This window comes from Mustelus asterias, chromosome 20, assembly GCF_964213995.1.
Source record: "Mustelus asterias chromosome 20, sMusAst1.hap1.1, whole genome shotgun sequence".
Classification (NCBI taxonomy): Eukaryota; Metazoa; Chordata; class Chondrichthyes; order Carcharhiniformes; family Triakidae; genus Mustelus; species Mustelus asterias.
In genome coordinates, this window is record NC_135820.1 from 35,609,722 (window position 1) to 35,629,860 (window position 20,139).

At 40.7% G+C, this 20,139-nt stretch overlaps 1 protein-coding gene across 1 annotated transcript in view; it reads left to right on the top strand.

Moving 5' to 3' along the window:
* The window catches only part of ctnnbl1 (catenin, beta like 1), a 186,944-nt gene that overhangs the window by 71,840 nt on the left and 94,965 nt on the right, over positions 1-20,139 (top strand). The window contains exons 7-9 of the mRNA XM_078236405.1: positions 6,946-7,037; positions 10,070-10,142; positions 15,526-15,584. Coding sequence (XP_078092531.1) covers positions 6,946-7,037; positions 10,070-10,142; positions 15,526-15,584 — 224 coding nt within the window. The remainder of the gene's footprint in view (positions 1-6,945; positions 7,038-10,069; positions 10,143-15,525; positions 15,585-20,139) is intronic.

Consider the following 20,139-nt stretch of genomic DNA (forward strand, 5'->3'; position numbering starts at 1 on the left):
CGTAGGTTAAGAAAGAATGCCTGGCTATTGCCTTTGCTTGTGAGCATTTTAATCAGTACCTGTTTGGGAGAGAGGAATTGGTGGTAGAGTCTGATTACTTCGAAGCATCTTTCTCCAACTGCTTGTCTGTTCTGAAGTGCCTGCAAAGGATGTTACTTCATTTTCGTTTGAAAGTGGAGTACAAGCAAGGGAAGCAGATATACGTCGCTGACATGCTGTTGAGAGCCGCAATCCTTTTTGAAAGCAGTTAATGATAAATCTTCCAGATTCACTGAGCAGCAGCAGCAGGACATGCTCTGAAGTCACCAACTCTGCAGAGACATTGAATCTGACAAACCAGCATCTTGCTCAGATCACACAAACAATGCAATGAGATGCAATCCTCTAAGTGCTGCAGGAAGCAGTGATGAAAGGATGACCTGAAACAATCAAGGAACCACCTGTTCCTGTTAGAGTATTGTGTTTCTATTGTCGAGGAATGATTGTCCAAGGTGGCATCTTGTACAAAGGTGCTGGAGTCATCATCCCTAAAGAGATGAGAAAATAGGTGCTGAAGAAAGTCATCAAGGAATTGAGTCACCTAAGGACCACATCAGCATGTATAGTACTTGTAATGAACATCAAGCTAAGCAAGTTAAAGAACCACTCATGACATCCCAGCATAGAGTAGACCTCTTCACTCTTTTTGGAACGGACTATGCCGTCACCAACTACTATTCAGACTTTTGGGAGTTATACAAGCTAATGTCAGTGAGTAGTAATGAGAATGTAGAATGCCTGAAAGCACACTTCAGTTGCCATGACATTCCTGATATTGTGATGAGTGACAATGACCCTCAGTTCACAAGTGAAGAATTGAGGCACTTTGTGATTGGTTGGGAAACTCGGCATTACACATCTCCACACTATCCCCAGTCAAGTGGAAAGGCTGAGACGGCAGTGTAAATCACCAAAGGGAATATCAGAAAATCAAGTAGATGTATACATACAAGGCAATCCGAAAGTGAAGAAATGCACCCACTGAAGGCATAGATTATTGTCCAGTCCAGCGACTAATGTCAATCTGCACCCAAGCTCCTCTTCAAATAGTTAAAGTACTACAGAAGCCAAGAGCAGTGAGGAAATCAAAGTGAAACAATAGCTAAATTTCACTTTGACAAAATTGTCAAATCATTGCCGAGTTGGAAGAGCCAGTCAGAATGCAAATATTCAACGCATTCAAAAAAAGTCAGCCAAATTGGCATCTTGGAAACCTCTATCGTACATGGTGAAAGTGAGCAACCAGATGCATTGTCACAACTGCAGAAGCAACTGGGAAGGCTGTGCATTCACAACAGATAACGGAGGAGAAAATTTAATTTTGCCAACTGAACAAAGAATGGGCTCAACTGCTCCAACAAAAGGAACAGTTCAGCAGCAGCACTCGCTATGGCAGTGACATTGGCTATGGCACTGAGCAGAAACTGATAGCCAAGTTCCGCACACACAAGGACGGCCTCAACCGGGATATTGGGTTTATGTCACACTATTTGTAACTCCCACAGTTGCGTGGACCTGCAGAGTTTCACTGGCTGTCTTGTCTGGAGACAATACACATCTTTTTAGCCTGTCTTGATGCTCTCTCCACTCCCATTGTTTTGTTTCTTAAAGACTGGATTAGTTGTAAGTATTCGCATTCCAACCATTATTCATGTAAATTGAGTCTGTGTCTTATAAGTTCTGTTTGTGAACAGAATTCCCACTCACCTGAAGAAGGGGCTCAGAGCCTCGAAAGCTTGTGTGGCTTTTGCTACCAAATAAACCTGTTGGACTTTAACCTGGTGTTGTTAAACTTCTTACTGTGTTTACCCCAGTCCAACGCCGGCATCTCCACATCAGTGACATTCTCCAGAGAAGCAATATCACTCCAGGAGCCAGCAGACACCAAACAAACAAGCAACACAACCTCAAACGTACCATTAGAATACCTGGACACTTTAAAGATTGTGTGTGCGCAATAGACTAGAGGAAACCATTTTCTGTTCACATGTGATGTGGGTAACTTGCAACTGCAAAGGATAGTTCATGCTATGTGTATTTCACCAAAGGGGAATATTTTCAGAGATGACTTTATGTACTGCCACCTCTTGTGGACTGTGTCTTGCCACAGTTGGTGGCATGGTGGTTAGCACTGCTGCCTCACAGCGCCAGGGACCCAGGTTCAATTTAATCAAGTCATTAAAGGACAATTGAATGGATCGGTTTAACCATGGTTCTGCAAAATATGTAATGTTTTTGATTTTTATTCACTAGTTAAAATTTTTATTTAAAGATGACAATGATTAAGAAAAAATATGCAAACAGAAAACAAATTAGAATACGTTTTGGGGGATTTGTGAATCCAGTGAGCAGATTCTTGGATTTAAGCATTAAAATAACAGCAATTATGTGTTACACTGTGTGACACTTAACATTTTAAAATGCCTGTCACCACAGATAGTTGTCACAAACAGTAGAAGTAGGCAATGCCTAGTGGTATTATCACTCAACTATTAACACAGAAACTCAGCTATGTTCTGGGGACCCATTTTTGAAACCCACCATGGCAGACGGTGACATTTGAATTGAGTAAAAATTATCTAGAATTAAGAATATACTGATTGTTGGAAAAAGATCTGGTTCAGTAATGTCCTTTAGGGAAGGAAATCTGCCATCTTGTCTGGTCGACATGCGACGCCAAAGCCACAGCAATGTGGTTGACTCTCAGTTGTCCTCTGAAATGGCCTAGCAAGCCACTTAGTTCAAGGGGAATTGGGGATGGGCAATAAATGCTGTCCCACGAAGGAATCTAAAAAATGCAAGGAGGCATTTAAGAATTCTTTGCATATCTTTTCGCTATTCGTTGACTTTTTCAGAGAGCCAAGCTGAGGTTCAGGAATGAAGGGATAGTGAATGATAGTGCATTGTGTAGTGCAGTGAATAATTCATAGCATACAAATCGATCACACATCTTATTTTTTTCATTCTGTTTAATGTTAGTGAGGTTTATTCTGCATGGTAAATGTCTTACTGCTTTTATACCATTTGAGAATTGTCTGACCACTTTTCATGAGAGTGTCATTGGGTAACTTTTTTCCACCTTCTAGCTTAATATTGAGAACATTAAACATTGATAAATATTATGTTTTCCTGGTGAATTGTGTACACAGTTACTCTCACCTAATGTGTTAACAACAGATTGAAGAGAGTTTATTCATGTTCATTATTTACCAAATGCATATGCCAGTGCTGAGCAAATAAATAGTAGGTAGGAATCACAAATCTCTTACTTTGAGAGAAGAATATTGTTTTCTACGGGAAAACCAAGAACAAATTTGTTTACAGTTCTGCTCCACACAGCTTTGATCTGTATCGGGTTGCACAATTTGTATTAATGGTTTCGATAAAAAGTTGCAGTAGGTCAGTACTGTTAATTTTCACAACCTGTTTAAAACACCAGGATTTTTCCAAGTTTGGAAAACAAAAATGTTCTTCTTTGATTTATTTTTGGGAACAGAGTTGAGAGGAAAGTATAGAATGGATGCAGTGTCTGCAGTGTCCCTGATTGAGATTGCTTTTAAAAGAAAGTATAACTGCTCTGAGATATTCATAAAGTGGGAAATATTTGATGGCATTCTGCTCATCACCAGTGTTTAAGCTTGATCTCTGTAGTTCGGTGCTGAAATTAATTTCTATCTTTGCACAGCTGGCAGTACTGGATCATTCTTTACATTTTGCCAGATTTCTGTCATAAGTGTATAGCACATTAATGAAAAATCAATAGCCTAAAAATTGCCTAATTAAAATCATTTCTTGTGTGCCAGTCTGCCCTGTCAGTCTGCACAGATGCAAACCCATCTGTGTACACATTTAGCACAGGGAATGAAGCGTGGATTCTATATGACACACTGTTTTATAATACATCAGGTTGATCCAAATAGCTTGGCCTGAATGTTTGTGATTTTGAATCTTGAGTTTTTCAAAGCTTGTCATTATGGTGTGTGGGGTGTTATTGGTTATCAAGATGAACAATTAACAACTTGTGTGTTTGAGAAAAAGGGAATGCTAAGGACTTTTATGAATATGCTGAAAGTAAAAGTGTGGAGAGGGATAAAACTGTTCAGGGATAAAGGGAACAAACTAATTGTGCTAGGTTGATAGTATGGCAGAAAGAAAATACTGCAGCAGTTTCTACATATGGCAGAAATAAGAATGTAGGCTTAGTAAAGGAGGATGAAGATCAATTTTTTCTTGAAGAGGTGAATAGGTTAATGGAATGCACTCAGCGTGGGTGAAATGAACAGTGGGCAACAGTGACCACTGCATAGAAGAGCCGGCAAAAAGAGGACCCAGATGCAGTCAGTAGCACCTCGATCTGCCTATCTTTCAGCTTCCTTTATTTGGCTCTAACTTCAGCACAGGGGAAGAAGCTGATTGGTGAGTAATTAGTGAGTTATTCTAAATTGTGACAGGGCAGCTTGGCTGAGTGGAATGAGCACCGTGTAGAATGTGGCAAGTCATGGACACACCATGTGCCCAAGACAAAATAAATTATTTAAAATCTTTACTAGACAATGGATGCCCCATTACAGAAAGGCCATTCACAGAATCCCAGAATTGTTGCAGCGCAAAAAGAGACCATTCAATCTGTCTTGTCTGTGCTAGCATCCAAATGAACAATTCACCTAATGCTATTTGTCCAATTTTCCCCCATAACCTTGCATGTTTTTCCTTTTTAGACAATAATGCAATTCCCCCTGAATGCAATTAAACCTGCCTCCTCCACACTCAGGCAGTGCATTCCAGATCTTAACCACCTGCTGCATGAAAGGTTTCACCTTATGTCTTCATTGCCTCTTTTATCAGTTACCTTAAATATGTGTTCTCTCTTTCTTGATCCTTCCATCACTGGGAACAGTTTGTCCTGATCTGCTCTTTCCAGACCCTTCATGATTTTGAACACCTCTAACAGATCTCCTCTCAACTATCTCTTCTCCAAGAAAAACAGCCCCAACCACTCCAGTCTATCGAAGTAATCGAATGTCCTCATCTGTGGAATCAAATGCTTGTGAATCTTTTCTGCACACTCTCTAATGCCTTCAGAACTGAACAAAGTAATCCAATTGAGGGCAACCCAGTGTTTATATATATATATATATATATATTGATGATTAAGATTTGGAAATTTTTTAGCACTGAGCAATTCAAATGGATGTTTTGCCCCAGGAAGTAGTTGTGGTAGAGTCTGCTGCAACTTAAGGAAAATATAGATCAACATTTGAAACAGAGAAAGATGCATGGCAATGGGATTCATTTGGGATTTCTTTAAGCGCAGATTCAGAACAAATACACCAAGTTGAACAAACCCTTTTTATGGTCTCTGTTTGTGATTCCAAAGTTGCATTACCGAGCTCTCTCAAATCTTACAACTTACAATGTACAATTTAATCCCAATCACTGTACAACACCTTGTTTACAAATCTGCTGATTGGTGAAATTCAGTATTGTTTAATTTGGGGCAGAGAAGAAAGCTATCAACTGAAATCCACTTTTAGTCACAAGATTCAAGTTTGCAGAGTTTTGGATTCTGTTGTATTTAATGTTGTACTTGTGAGTAAACCTTGGTCATGTGATGGCTATTCATGTTGACATGACTGAGGATTTTCCCTTCTCTACATCCAATTTTGAGCTTCAGGGAAATTTGCAGTTACCGCTTCTTGATCCTTTGTCAGTTAGAGAAACTTGACAGCAGACTGTTGACATGAAAACTCCAGTTCATTTTTTTTCCCCTTCAGAATAGAAAAGCCGTGCCTCTATAGAATTTTTGAGTTTCATCAGTCAAGTGCAGAGCATTTAATCCAGATGCAATGTGATTGGGGTTGTGTATAATTCTGTCTTATTGCTACTTTGATCTTGTTCCCTTCTTTCCACCAATAAAATAAATTATTGACTTTGACAGCACACTTGAGATGCATATTTGCAATGCAAATTATTCCATGAGCAACTGGCTACATTTACCTTTCTTTGCTAATTCCCTTTATTGATGAAACTCTGGTCTGCCATGGATGAAAGTGTTGGGCAGACTGTGCATATGTTCTAGATTTGTGTTCTCCCAAGGACAAAATTATATTTGTCAAAGGGTTTAAATCCAGAATTAATATTTCATTGGTTCCTATACGTATTGTATTCGAAGACTACAGCAGCATCATTTCTTCACCCAAGAAAAGATTTTTTTTTTGTTTGCAATAACTTTGTCAGTATGGCCTGGTCATACGGTATTGCTTTTGGTTATCCAGAGCCAGGTGACAAAATACTTTGTATTGTTGAGCAAATTGTTTCTCAAGTGAAGAAACCCTCACTGATTGTAGGCAATCAGCAAAAGGACAGAGGAAGCTTGCAGCGACCTCAATTATGTCAGCAATGGGATGGTAGGTCATTGCTCGCTGTTTTGGGAGGCTGATATGTTTCTACTGCATAGGAAGCTTGAAAATTCATCTGTCAGAGGAATTTTGATTAATTGAGACTTTAATGAAAGTGTACAATCTCTGCTTGTAATTTTGTGCTGTAATGTACTCTTTTCAGCTTCAGTAAAATCTTGGGTTTGTGAAGAAATTGCTTCTGATCAACCACACGTTTAGGAGGTTTCAGGATTTGCTATGAGAAAATGTAATGTGATTATTCCAATTTTGTAAAATGATGTTTTAAAAGCAATATGTATGAAGATAATATTGACTTAAATGGCTAACTTCAAATTAATATGTAAAGGAGAAAATGGAGAGAAGCCTCATTTAAATGTTCTGCTTGAAAGAAGCAGATACATGCTTTCCCAAGAGCTCAGCTACATGCAGTAGGTCAGCAAAAGGTTTATTGTCTCTTATAATTTGCTTCTGAAATGTGTATTCACCATGCCTTCCCTTTTTCACACAGCAATCATAGAGAATTTAGCCGAATTTCGCCCTGAAATGTGCACTGAAGCAGCTCAGCAGGGTCTTCTGCAGTGGATGTTGAAGCGAATAAAGGTAATACTTTATTAGAACCAAGCTTCCCTTCCTGGTTCCTTGTTAACTGATAGTGTTAACAACGATCTCTTAAGGTGCTGTCCCTCTCTCCTTTAATTCTACCAGCATCGACCACACCTCAAAACAAAACCCTTGCCCATACCATCCTTGCAAACTACCATCCCATCGTGAATCTCCCTTTCCTCTTCAAAATCTTTGAATACGTTGTCATCTCCCAAATCTGCTCTCTTTTCTATAACTCCATCTTTTAATCCCATTAATTAGATTTTTATAGTACCAAACAGCACACATCAAAGTCGGAAATGACATGTAAATGACTGAGGAAGATAAACTTTCCTTTTTAATCCTTTTTAAACTGTCTGCATCCTTTGACACAGTTGACTAACCATCCTCCTCCAACACATGTTTGTAGTCATCCAGGTGCATGGGACTGCGATCAGCTGATTCTATTCTTATTTATCTAATTGTAGCCAGGGAAGCACTTACATTGGCTTCTTTTCCTCCTCTTACATGGTTAACTCTAATGGCCCCCCAGGATCTGTCCTTGGTCCCCTCCTATTTCTTATTCACAAGCTGCTCTTCGATGACCTTATCCAAAATCAGCATTAGTTTTCACATATCAACAACATCTCACCACCCCCTCACTTGACTCCTTCATGGTTGCCAAATTGTCAGACTGCGCTAAATTGTCAGACTGCTTTTCCAACATCCAGTCGCGCATGAGCAGAAACTTCCCCTAATTAAGTATTAGGAAGACTTGAGCCTTTGTTTTCAGGTCCCACTCCTAACTCTGTTCCCTAGCTACAGTCAGAGATTAAGCAAATCTGTACAGAACCATTGTGTCACATTTGACCCCAAGAGGAACATCTGACCTCCTGTTCATGATGTCAGTAACACTGCCGATTTTCAACTCCACAACATTGCCTGACTTTACCTCTCTCTCAACTGACCCGCTGCTAAGGCCATCATGCTTTTGTTATCTCCTGACTTGACCATTCCAGTGCACTCCTGACCTCTGTAAACTTGAGGCCATCCAAAACTCTGCTATCCATGCCTTAATTTGGGTACCAAGTTCTCTTCCTCTATTATCCCTATGCTTGCTGACCCAAGAGGTCATCCATCTGTGGAATTCTGTTCCCAGAGAGCAGTGGACACTGGGTCATTAATTATAGTCGAGATTGAGTTAGGTGATTGATTTGCAAGGAAGCCAATAGTTAGTGGGGGCAGACAGAAAATGAAGTTAAGCCCACAATCGAATTAGCCAGATTCCTATTGAACAGCAGGTTTGAGGGGCCAAATAGCCTACTTGTCATCTTGCATAATGAAGTGGTCCTAATAAAATTGCTTTTTACTCTCAAATTTAGAAAAATTTGATCTAAAAAAATATATAAATTTAGCCTTCACAAGCCTTGGGATATGTCAGGTGTGAAGTATAGTTGTGATGAAGGACATGCTGATTGTAGTATACCTAAACTTCTCATTATTCAAATGTTTAGCCAAGAATTTGCACTGTGCAGGACAATAAAATAAAGGAGTTAACCGTTCAGTTGCAATCAAAGCCAAAGGAATTTGGCACAATTATACTAGCTATTTCCCCAAATATATCACAACGGGTAATTTTCAGGCTGTTTAAAATGTTATTTTCTCCATTCTTGCACAATAAACTTGCAACAGAAAGAAATTGCAATTTTAGCTCAAATGCAATTGGCTTGCACGTAAATTATAGCTTTGTGTAATGGGTTTAATTGCATTAGTTCTATGTTCTATGTTGATGTCCACATCCCTCTTGCAAAATCTAAGTTTATTTTCTTCTTTGTGCGGTTATCCTCTGCTTCTCGTTTGTTTTCATTTATTTTAAACTGCAGAACAGAAGTTGTTTTGATGCTGAGCTACACTTATTTCCTCAGTCTTTGGTTTGTAAAATTATTTAACCTAGATCAAAAGTTAATGTGGAGCTGAATCAGATGCATTGACTCCTTTGAGTAATACATTTTGCGTTCTTTAATGAATATGTCCCTGGTGGGACGGAGAGCAATTCTGAAAGTATGTCAACTGATGCCGCAGTTCCAAAGGCAGCAGTTTGCCCTCCACCTGTCAGGGAATGATAGATGACTGAACTTAAATGAGGCAAAAAAATCTTAGAAATTATCGTTACACTATTGTAGCCAGTTTAAAAGCACTTTGAATTGTTTAATAAATTCATAAGTTGCAGCTATTTGTGTGGCCATCTATTTAAGCATTGGGAGAGAAAATGATTTGTATGAAACATCTTACCCAATGGGCACTATCTTCTAAAGGTAATTATTTTTCAGACAACAGAAATCTCTGTAGCTCGACTCCATAAATACTTAAAATGAACAAATCCTTTGAAGTGGCCATTTTAAATTCAAAGTCTTATCTGATATAAAATAAATATGTACACTGTCTACTAATGTGACCATTCTATTTTTCCTACAGATGGACGTTTTCTGTTATGTTTTGATTAATCCCTACAGATAGGTCCTAAAGCTATTCCCAATCCCACATGCATTATCAGACATTTTGCAGATTTCTGCTGAAGGATGATAATGTGGTTTAACATGGATTCCTATTTCTGTTGGAACAAAAAGTGACACAACAAGTCGATCTGTAGAAGGTGTAAAAAATGGGCAAATGTCTGTTCCAAGGAGCAGTGAATATTGCTATTACACAGGCAAAATGTGGTAGATGCTGGTGAGCTCTTGGATTTCCCACTGTCATCTCCGCTCTCATCCCAACTAGAACTAAAATATTAATTTCATGTAATTTGATTTAGGTCTTGCTGCTACACTGATTCTAGAACTTTAATCTGAGGAAATGTTTGGGCATCTTTTTTTTTAAAAAAACAACTATCACCCTCCCAATTTATTGGGTTAAAATTGATATCTGACAACCAATATATCTATATACATAATAAAAAGCAGGCTATTTCTAATGGTATATTTCTCAGCTAAATATGGTGAATTTTGCTGTACTGCTGAGGTTATAATCAGTTGGATTCTATTTTAAAACAGGCCAAGATACCTTTTGATGCGAACAAGCTTTACTGTAGTGAAATTCTTGCCATTTTGCTCCAGAATAATGATGGTAGGTTTATTTTATGTGAATTTTTGGGAATTGAAGTATATGAAAATAATGTAAATGAACAGATGGTAAATAATTTCCTCAGCCGAACCCCATAATGGTTCTGTGTCCATCTGGTAGCTTTATCTGTGCATCTGTTCACTTATTTACCACTCTACTGTCAGTGTTTCCCAAACACTGGCTTTCATTTAATACTGCTTGATAAGTTGGGACATCATCTAAATTTCGGTTACTTTTAAATAATGCATATTGTAGGAGTCCTAGTATCAATTCAGAATGACATCTTTGCAGATCTGTGCATGAAGAAATATCCATCAGAAACGCCTTGGGAGTATTGTTAAAGGGAGATCACTTCTGTTTGAAGGCATACTTATATTGTTCCATTTCTCTTTGTTTAATGGCTTAATAATCATGGAAATGCCTTGTTGATGATGTTTAAAATTAATACCACCATTGGGTCCTTCTGATGAAAATTGATCAGCTGTGCATCCTAACTAGGGAACTGGGTTATCACATTGTGCTGCTGTCTGACGCTAATGCTACGCCCCGATATGTCTATTGACTAACCTAAGGATCACCTAAGGATCATCTGTGAGAAAGGTTGATGGCTACAACTTCTCGTGTGATTGTATTTGTCATTTTCCTTGCTTTCCATTGCCATAGGATTTGTTTGCTTTTGCATGATCCCAGAGGCAAGGAGAATCCAAGACATCGAGGTAGGTTGGCAAATGCAATGGATGCTGCGACAGGATGTTTCTCTGTTTTTGCCTTTTGCTGCAGTGCACACTGCATTGTCGTTATGCCAAATCTGTCGAAAGTACCAAAAACAAGTCTCACCTTTGATGCCACAATGTACTTTGTTTCACCCTTCCAAAGCTTTTCCCTCCACTATGTGATGGAGCTTAGCAGGGTTTACAACAAGAAGGATGGATAGGACTTAAGTGAGAGGCTGTAGATCCAGAGAGGACTTTTGATCAGACATTAGACTCTTTCGCGAATGGCATATTAGCTAGGACCCATCTGGTAAACAAGATAAGAGTTGTCTCACAATCTTTGAACTCTGCCATCACTTTTCAGTAAAATTGTGAAAACAAAATTGGATATTGTGAGCAGTGCCCAATTCATAATCACTCTTCTACGTGGCAGATTGAAAGCAAAAGTGGACAGTAGCCTTTGTGAAAAAAGCAAGTTTCTGGGGTGGCAGATCATGCTGCGAGCAGATGTTTATTCTCAGTAACATATAGCAGAACCTATAGTATCAGAATCCACTTGACTTCATTGATTTCGAAAAGGCTTTTGATAGTGTCCATTGGCAATCACTGTAGCACTTTGCATACATCTCAAGACTGCTCAGCATCCTGGTGTGGTTATTTACATTTTCTGAATACATACTGTGACTCCAGCTGCTGTGTTAAGATCAACTAGGCACAAGTCTCTTTCAGCACTACCATCACAGAGCTACTACAAGGCTGCATATTCTCTCCATTCCTTTTCCTCTTGGTTATTGTTGTCGTTATGAGGAAGGTAGCAGTGAGTGAAGATTTTGGCACCCTGTGGCAACACAAGTTGATGGATCTGGAGTTTGCAGATGACATTGCCTTGCTGGCCGAAGATTTGCGCGAGTTCCAAGACATGACCACCAGTTTTGAGAACAGCAGCACCTCTGTTGGTCAACACATCAACTGCCAGAGGACCAAGACAATGATGACTGGGTGGCAAAAAGGTCTTTCCATCACCATCAGGCAACAGAACATCAAGGATATCGACCACTTCTCCTTCCTCAGAAGTAACATCTCTAGGGAGGATGATGTAGAGATCAGTGTCCACAGATGAATTAGTAAAGCAGTATTGGTCTTCCAACAGTTCAACACTCTAGGCAGACAACACTATCAATGTGACCATGAAGCTGCAACTCTGTGTCCATATTAGAAGCCATTTTCTATTCCAGCAAGACCAGGAAAAGAACAACAAAGGTGTCAGCCAAGTTGGGCTCTTTCATCAGCGCTGCCTACATAAAATCCTGGGCAACACATGGAGATCATGATGTGGAGATGCTGGCGTTGGACTGGGGTAAATACAGTAAGAGTTTTAACAAAACCAGGTTAAAGTCCAACAGGTACCTTTTGTCCAACCTGTTGGACTTTAACCTGGTGTTGTTAAAACTCTTACTGTCATCACATGGAGAGACAGCATTGCCAAGGACGAACTACTACAGAGAAGTGGTCAGGGAAGCCTGAGGGAAATCATGACAGAAATGACTGAGGCTAACACCACACATTTTGCCTCCTGGACATACTCCAGGTGACAGTAGAATGGATACCATCAGATGGAAGATGATGATGGGCCAGACAAAAGAAGACCTTACAAAATAAATTTAAGGAGGACCTTCAAGAGTGGGATACCATCTGGATTGGGGTTAAAGGATGGGGTGGGGTTAAGAGGCTCTTTCGGAGAGTAGGTGCAGACTCAAGGTGCTAAATGGCCTCCTTCTGCACTGTAAGGATTCTATGATTCTATGAAGTAGTCTGTCAGCTTGTAGTTTATTCAACTACTCAAGTGGAAGTATCTTCTGCTTTGAGATAAACAGTGCACTGGTTACATCTGGTCAAGTGAGGAGCGAACTGATACTTTCAGAAGTGATCGACATGGTATTGCAAGAGAAGACCTCAGATCTGACTTGAAGATTGGAGCTGTTAGTACAGTCATTAGGTCATCCTTGGAGGCTCAGAGTGATTATTCTGCCACCAGTGAGAAGACAAGTGTTAGACAAGTTATACGAGGGCCATTGCAGAATTGTAAGCATGAAGGAAATGGCCAAAAGTTATTTCTGGTGGCCTGGATTGGACGCAGAAATTGAAGAGCAATCTGGAACGTGTTCTTCTTGTGCGAAGGTAAGAAACCTGCCACTCTTAGCACTACTGCATCCATGGGAATAATGATGTGGAGATGCAGGCGTTGGACTGGGGTAAACACAGTAAGAAGTCTAACAACACCAGGTTAAAGTCCAACAGGTTTATTTGGTAGCAAATGCCACTAGCTTTCGGAGCGCTGCCCCTTCGTCAGCTGGAGTGGGAGATGTGCTCACAAACAGAGCATACAGAGACACAAACTCAATTTACAGAATAATGATTGGAATGCTAATCAAGCTAATCAATGCTAATACAGCTAATCAAGTCTTAAAGGTACAGACAATGTGAGTGGAGAGAGCATTAAGCACAGGTTAAAGAGATGTGTATTGCATGTAACCATGCAGGCGCTACGACAACGGATGAGTGTTAACCGCTCGACAATCACCAGGCAAGACTGTTCTCTTACTGTTGGGGAGCACTTCAGAGGTCACGGGCATTCAGCCTCTGATCTTCGGGTAAGCGTTCTCCAAGGCGGCCTTCACGACATGACACCACAGGGTCACGGAGCAGAAACTGATAACCAAGTTCCGCACACATGAGGACGGCCTCAACCGGGATTTTGGGTTCATGTCACACTATCTGTAACCCCCACAACTTGCCTGGACTTGCAAAATCTCACTAGCTGTCCTGTCTGGAGACAATACACATCTCTTTAACCTGTGCTTAATGCTCCCTCCACTCACATTGTCTGTACCCTTAAGACTTGATTAGCTGTAAAGACTCGCATTCCAATCATTATTCTGTAAATTGAGTTTGTGTCTCTGTATGCCCTGTTTGTGAGCAGATCTCCCACTCCACCTGACGAAGGAGCAGCACGCTCCGAAAGCTAGTGGCGTTTGCTACCAAATAAACCTGTTGGACTTTAACCTGCTGTTGTTAGACTTTATACTGTCCAAACCCAAGGTTGCCTCATCTGGAGGAGGCACATGAACCTGCTGTTGGAAGGATGAACCGATCCACTGGAAATGGAACCTGCTGGGTTCAACTGTACAAAACCTGACCTGAACATTCCTGCAACCCTGCCACTGACGGACTGTTGAGACACCTCGCCAGTAGACCAAACACAGAGTCAACCTCTAGTTATAACGTCAATCCCAGTCAAATCGACCACTGGTGATGTGCATGCAGAGACGCTAAGAGGTTCACCAGTCAACCATTCCAAGAGCGATAACCTCCAGACCATCTGACTTAATGATTATTGTTCATGTTGCACTTGTTTGAATTTGTTGGGGATGTTCAATTTGCAGGGGGAGGAAATGTTAGGTATTAATATTGATGCTGCACTCAGCACTGTGTATTAATTTATATATGTATTCACTGGAAGTGATGTCACAGGTCACTAGTGCTGGAAACTGCCAGAATAAAGAAACAGCCATGTAATGGAACACCACCCTGTAAATAAAGCCCAGTAATTCTTAACCCTCCTTGCTTCCTAGCGTCAATTCTCCAATGTACAACACCAGCTACCCGAGATAACCTTTTGTTTCTCTCACCTAACAAGAACCTCCACTTTAAAAATATTCAATGACACGGCCCTCACCACCTTCTGAAGTAGAATTACAAATTTGCGCAACCCTCCGAGAAAAATAAAATCTCATCTCTCTATAAGGATGACCCCTAATTTTAGAACAGCACTCCCTAGTTCTGGACTACCATCTTTTCCGAATCCACCTTGTCAAAATGCCCTGATCTTCCATACTTCAATCAAGTCATCCCCCATCCTTCTAAATTCCAGTGTGAACAAGCCCAATCTGTCCAACCTTTGCTCGGAGGACAACCTGCTCATTCCAGCTATCAATCCAGTGAACAGTTTCCTCTCTAAAGTAGAGAGAGAAGTTTGTTGAACCTTACGGTGCAGAAGGAGGCCATTCAACCAGTCGTGGCTGGCTCATTGAAACAGCAATTCAATTAGTTATCTATTGTTATTTAGTCATTATTCAGTGATACATATTTTAAATTTGAGACAGACTTTCGGTTTTGAGAGGGAGAGACAGCAAGTGCATGTCTTCAAATTTCAGCAGGTTGCTTGGCTGGTGAGAATTAAACCTGAAAGTTTGTCTATTGTACCATTTATTTCCATTCTGGTGCCTTAATAAACCTGAATAAAATAAACAGATAGTAAACACAGAGTTAATCTCCCTTTATTGGGGCTTATCTAGTATTTCTGTCAATACTTGAGGACTGCTATGGGTTTGTTTCTTATTGTCCATTGTACTCAATGTTAAATAACTTGGTTTGTCTAGTTACTTGTGCTGCAGCTATCTTGATTATGGAAAAACGATTTCTATTTGCAAGCAATTCTAATCATTAGAAATGTTATTTAAGTTATGCGGCTAAGTATTATTCTGGTGGAATGTTTGCAGCCTTTAATGCATTTGTCTCTTGTTGATTTTCTAATATATTGTGCACTATCGATTATGCACTGTGTATCCATGTTTAATGCTGTAATATCTGACAAGTGGTTCCACTGTTTTCAGTCAATAGGGAATTACTTGGTGACCAGGAAGGGATCGATGTGTTGCTGCAGCAGCTGTCAGTGAGTATCTGTTATAGCCTCTAGCCCCTGACTAGGTTGATATTCTTAACTCATTGCTATGCTTCAGTGGTCTTCTCTCTATAAATCAGACGTAAATTACACCTGAATGATCAGTAATTCAAGTTGCATTTTTCACACACAAGTGAAATCAGAATTTTTTTTAAATCAGCAGATATGGATGAATTATAAAAACAATAAAGAACCTGTATATTATGCCTCATCATATCACTTGGGATGTTCCAAAGTGCTGCAGATTTAAGGAATACATTTTTTTTAATGAGTTAATGTCAGCACATTTGGGAGCCATTTTGTGCATGTCTATGTTTCACGAGCAACATTCAGAAGAATGACTAGTGATGGTGGCTTAGGTTGATGGAGAGTGCTCGGAGAACTTCAGATCTTTTAACAGGGTTTTGTATACTCAATAGAGCCATGTTTTTTCAGTATTAGGTTACTTCTTCAGCACTGCAGTGAACAGGCTGCCTATGTGCCTAAGTAGTAAAATGTGCTTGAGCCTTCTGTCAAGTGAGAGTGCTGTCAATTAAGCCAAGCTGACTTGTATAATAACTGTGACACAAATAGGTTGCAATTATTTTTTACATCCAGCTTGAAATGTATTAAGGTGGTTACTTTTAAGGAAACTAAACAATTTGTGGTGCATATTCCACATTCTGAAGTTTTGATGCTTCAGTCAGCATTAATCTCCAGCTGCAAGAAATCATAGTCAAATCTACCTGATCTAGGCTTAATCAAAGCTGTAATCCTGGAAAAACTGATATCAATTATTTTTCAACAACAAATGATATCAGTGTTTTAGTACCTAGCTGAATTTTACATTATGTCACAGATCTTTTCAAATATTTATTCCCCTTGTTACTGAGTTGTTAAATTATAAGTGATTGTCACTTCTGCAACATTCAGCTGCAATGAAACTTTCAAGCATTTTACTTCCCAATGTTAGAAATGGAAGGTTTAAAGTTCCTTTTGACTATTAAATGAAAAATGCTAGGCTGGCAAAATAACCATTGCCTTGCTCAAATGCTCTGTTAACGGTATTTTAACATGATCAGTTCTGTTATATCATCTATAACACTACAAATAAGTGAAAGCAAAGAATATTTAATATCCCATCCCAACAGAGATACAAAGCTTAACCTTCAGGTGCTTCATCAATGACTTTCCCTCCATAAGGTCAGAAATCAGGCACTTCACAGAAGCTGACAGTGCTAGTTCCACTTGCAACTTCTCATATGATGAAAGTAGTTCATAAATACTACCATTTGTGCCATGCAATGGCCATCTTTAACAAGAGAAAATCTAATCACTTCCAAGTAATATTCAATAGCATTATTATGATGAATCCCTCATCACCCATATCCAGGGGGCAGGGTGGGGGATGATTACTATTGACCAAGCTCTTGAGCAATCACACAAACACTGCGGCTACACAAGCAGCTTACATTCGGTGACATCTAATGGCTGAGATGAGTTGTAGCCCAGTAGAGTTCACAATGTATTACAGCATGAAGTATCCTGAGTTTTTTTTCTGCTCGAATGTCGGATTTATCTTTTTTGGTAGCATCCTCTTCCCTTCCTTACTTGTCTGAAACTCCAAAATCAAAATGGATTTTAAACAAAAGTTTTAAGTTTGACATTACATTTGCTGTGTTCCCTCAAATGATACAATGATCATTGGCTCTGTTTGTGTGCTATTAGTCTGCTGTTGAACACAGATAAGAATAAAAGTCAGTGGCTCAATTTTTAAGTATTGAATGCTGGCTACACTTTTCAAAAAGGAATCTGTTATCTGTCATAAAACACACGCGGGAATGATTTCTGTGAATTTCTAATTCTGAATACCAGAAAGTTGGAACTAGCCTTTATTCAATGCTTTACAATGGGCTACAAATTCTAATTTTGCTGGGGCACCTAAGATCAGTGCAGGCATATATAGATTGGGTATTGGTTAAGCTCTTTGTTCTTGCTGCATTGTTCTCAGGAGAACTGGTGCATGCAAAATAGAAGTTTAAAGTTTGTAATATTTTATTTGAAAAGGGAGAAATAAGACAACAAAATGTGTTTAGTGGAATAACGATAATGGGGGCGATTCTCCTAAAGAAAATTCTAAGTGTGGAATTCACGTAAAAACTGGAGTTTCAAAATTAATCTCCAACGCTCTGTCCACTGCAGAGTGCTTCAGTGTGAATCACACTGAAATTCAGTGGGTGATGCCTATTCCCGCTGGAGAGGTCAATGGCTCTGTCAGCATCGAGATTGATGCTATGTGCAGTGACCCCGCACTGCTGGCCTCCTGCTCGATTGCTGGCCAGCCCTGTGACCTCCATATCACCGACCCTCCCATCCCTCCCCCAAGTCCCAATCGCTGAACATGTCCGGGCCTTGACCCCGGCCTCCAACCCACCTCACCCCACCACCCCCCCCCCCCCCCCACCCCTTCACCCGCAGCCCATATCTCCTAATTTTGCCCCAATCCCTCCTCTCCCCCACAGCCCCCACCCTAAACTCCCACCGAGTGCCCCGCCCCTCATTAGGCCCCACTCCCTTGGCACTGCCCTATACCTGCTGGAAGGTGCCCCCTGGACATTGGCACTTTGCCCCTTGAGCCAAGATCATAGATCATAGAAACCCTGCAGTGCAGAAGGAGGCCATTCGGCCCATCGAGTCTGCACCGACCACAATCCCACCCAGGCCCTACCCCCACATATTTACCCGCTAATCCCTCTAACCTTCGCATCTCAGGGGCAATTTTAACCTGGCCAATCAACCTAACCCGCACATCTTTGGACTGTGGGAGGAAACCGGAGCACCCGGAGGAAACCCACGCAAACACGAGGAGCCAAAGGAGTCCAGCCCAGGTTGGCACTGCCAAAGTGGCAATGCCCAGGGAGCACCCCCGCCACCCGACCCTTTGGAGGGCCTCAGTGAATCCCCTTCAGTCCAGTGGAGATAGATCCCCAGCTCCCCGCAAGTGGGGGGCTATACTAAACTGCGCTGAAGCAAACTACTCCTGGTTTGGGGGGGGGGGGGGGGGTGGCTCACGGGCCTGGACATTTCAGTCCCAGGGTCGGTATTGCTATTTAAATAGCATTTAAGTGAGGATTTGCATGAATTATTCAGCTCCGCGCCAGAAGTACAACTGCCGGTGACTCGCGGAGGCCGTGGCGTCCGCGAAACGGCCTGCGCTCGAGTTTCCCGGCTCACTGCTCTACAAAAAGAGCACAGCAGGATGGGAGAATTGCCTCCAATATTTAATGGAGAATAATATTGCCATTAAGATATTAAACAGATTTCCATGCAGATAGCCTTGCTTTTACTAATGTGGGTGCAATAACAAACTGCTAAGCAATTATTTGCCATAACAATTTTCAGACAGAATTCTGGCAGTGATGGTTAAATTTGATCAGTTGCAAAAAAGGAGAACTATCCAATCGATGGTTAGATTCTCTCTTGTGGGAGATGGTCATTGCCTGGCAATTGTTTGGCACGAATGTTACTTGCCACTTGTCAACCAAAGCCTGAATAATGTCCGGGTCTTGCTGCATTTGGACATAGATTGCTTCAGTATCTGAGGAGTCGCAGATGGTGCTGAACATTGTACAGTCAGCAACAAACATTCCCACTTCAGGTTATGAAGCAGCTGAAGGTGGTTTTCCCTAGGACATTACCCTGAGGAACTCCTGCAGTGATGTCCTGGGCCTGAGATGATTGACCTCCAACTACCAAAACCACCTTCCTTCATCAGACATATTCTTATATGTCTATATCCAGGTCAGTTGTATATAATGAAATAGAGGAATCACCCTAATGCTAACCCCCAACACAATATATTTCCCTCAAGTTTGAAAAGTAACTGTTTACCACTCCTCTGCTTTTTGACTCTTAGCCAAATTTGTGTGATTTCAGCCACAGTTGTTTAATCCCATGGACTTTGATTTTGCTTATAAGTCTATTACTTGATCAAAATCCTTTTAGAAGTCCACATTCTCAATCGCACTACCCATATTGATTCACTTCATGACGTAACTCACCAAAATCCACCAGATATTTCAGATCTTCTACACGTCTCAAATTGTGAATTTCATGATTAACAGATTCTATCACTGCACATTTAGAACATATGAATGAACTGTAGTGCCAAAGGTCAACATCTTCCCTTCAGTGGCTTAACCAGTAGGGCAGCATGGTGGTATAGAGCAGCACAGTGGTTAGCACTGCTGGCTCACAGTGACCGGGACCCGGGTTTGATTCCTGGCTTGCGTCACTGTCTGTGCGGAGTCTGCATGTTCTACCCCTGCCTGCGTGGGTTTCCTCCCATAGTCCGAAAGTCGTGCTGGTTAGGTGGACTGACCATGTTAAATTCTCCCTTCATGCACCCGACCAGGCACCAGAGTGTGGTGACCTTTCAACTTGTCTTACCAGCTTTCAAGCTTTAAGTGTGAATTTGTTACGTGTTTTACCCCAGTGGTGCTCTCTAAGCATGCATCTGGAGGTGAACATGATAATTGTAATTATTTAAGTATCCTCTGTGTAAAGG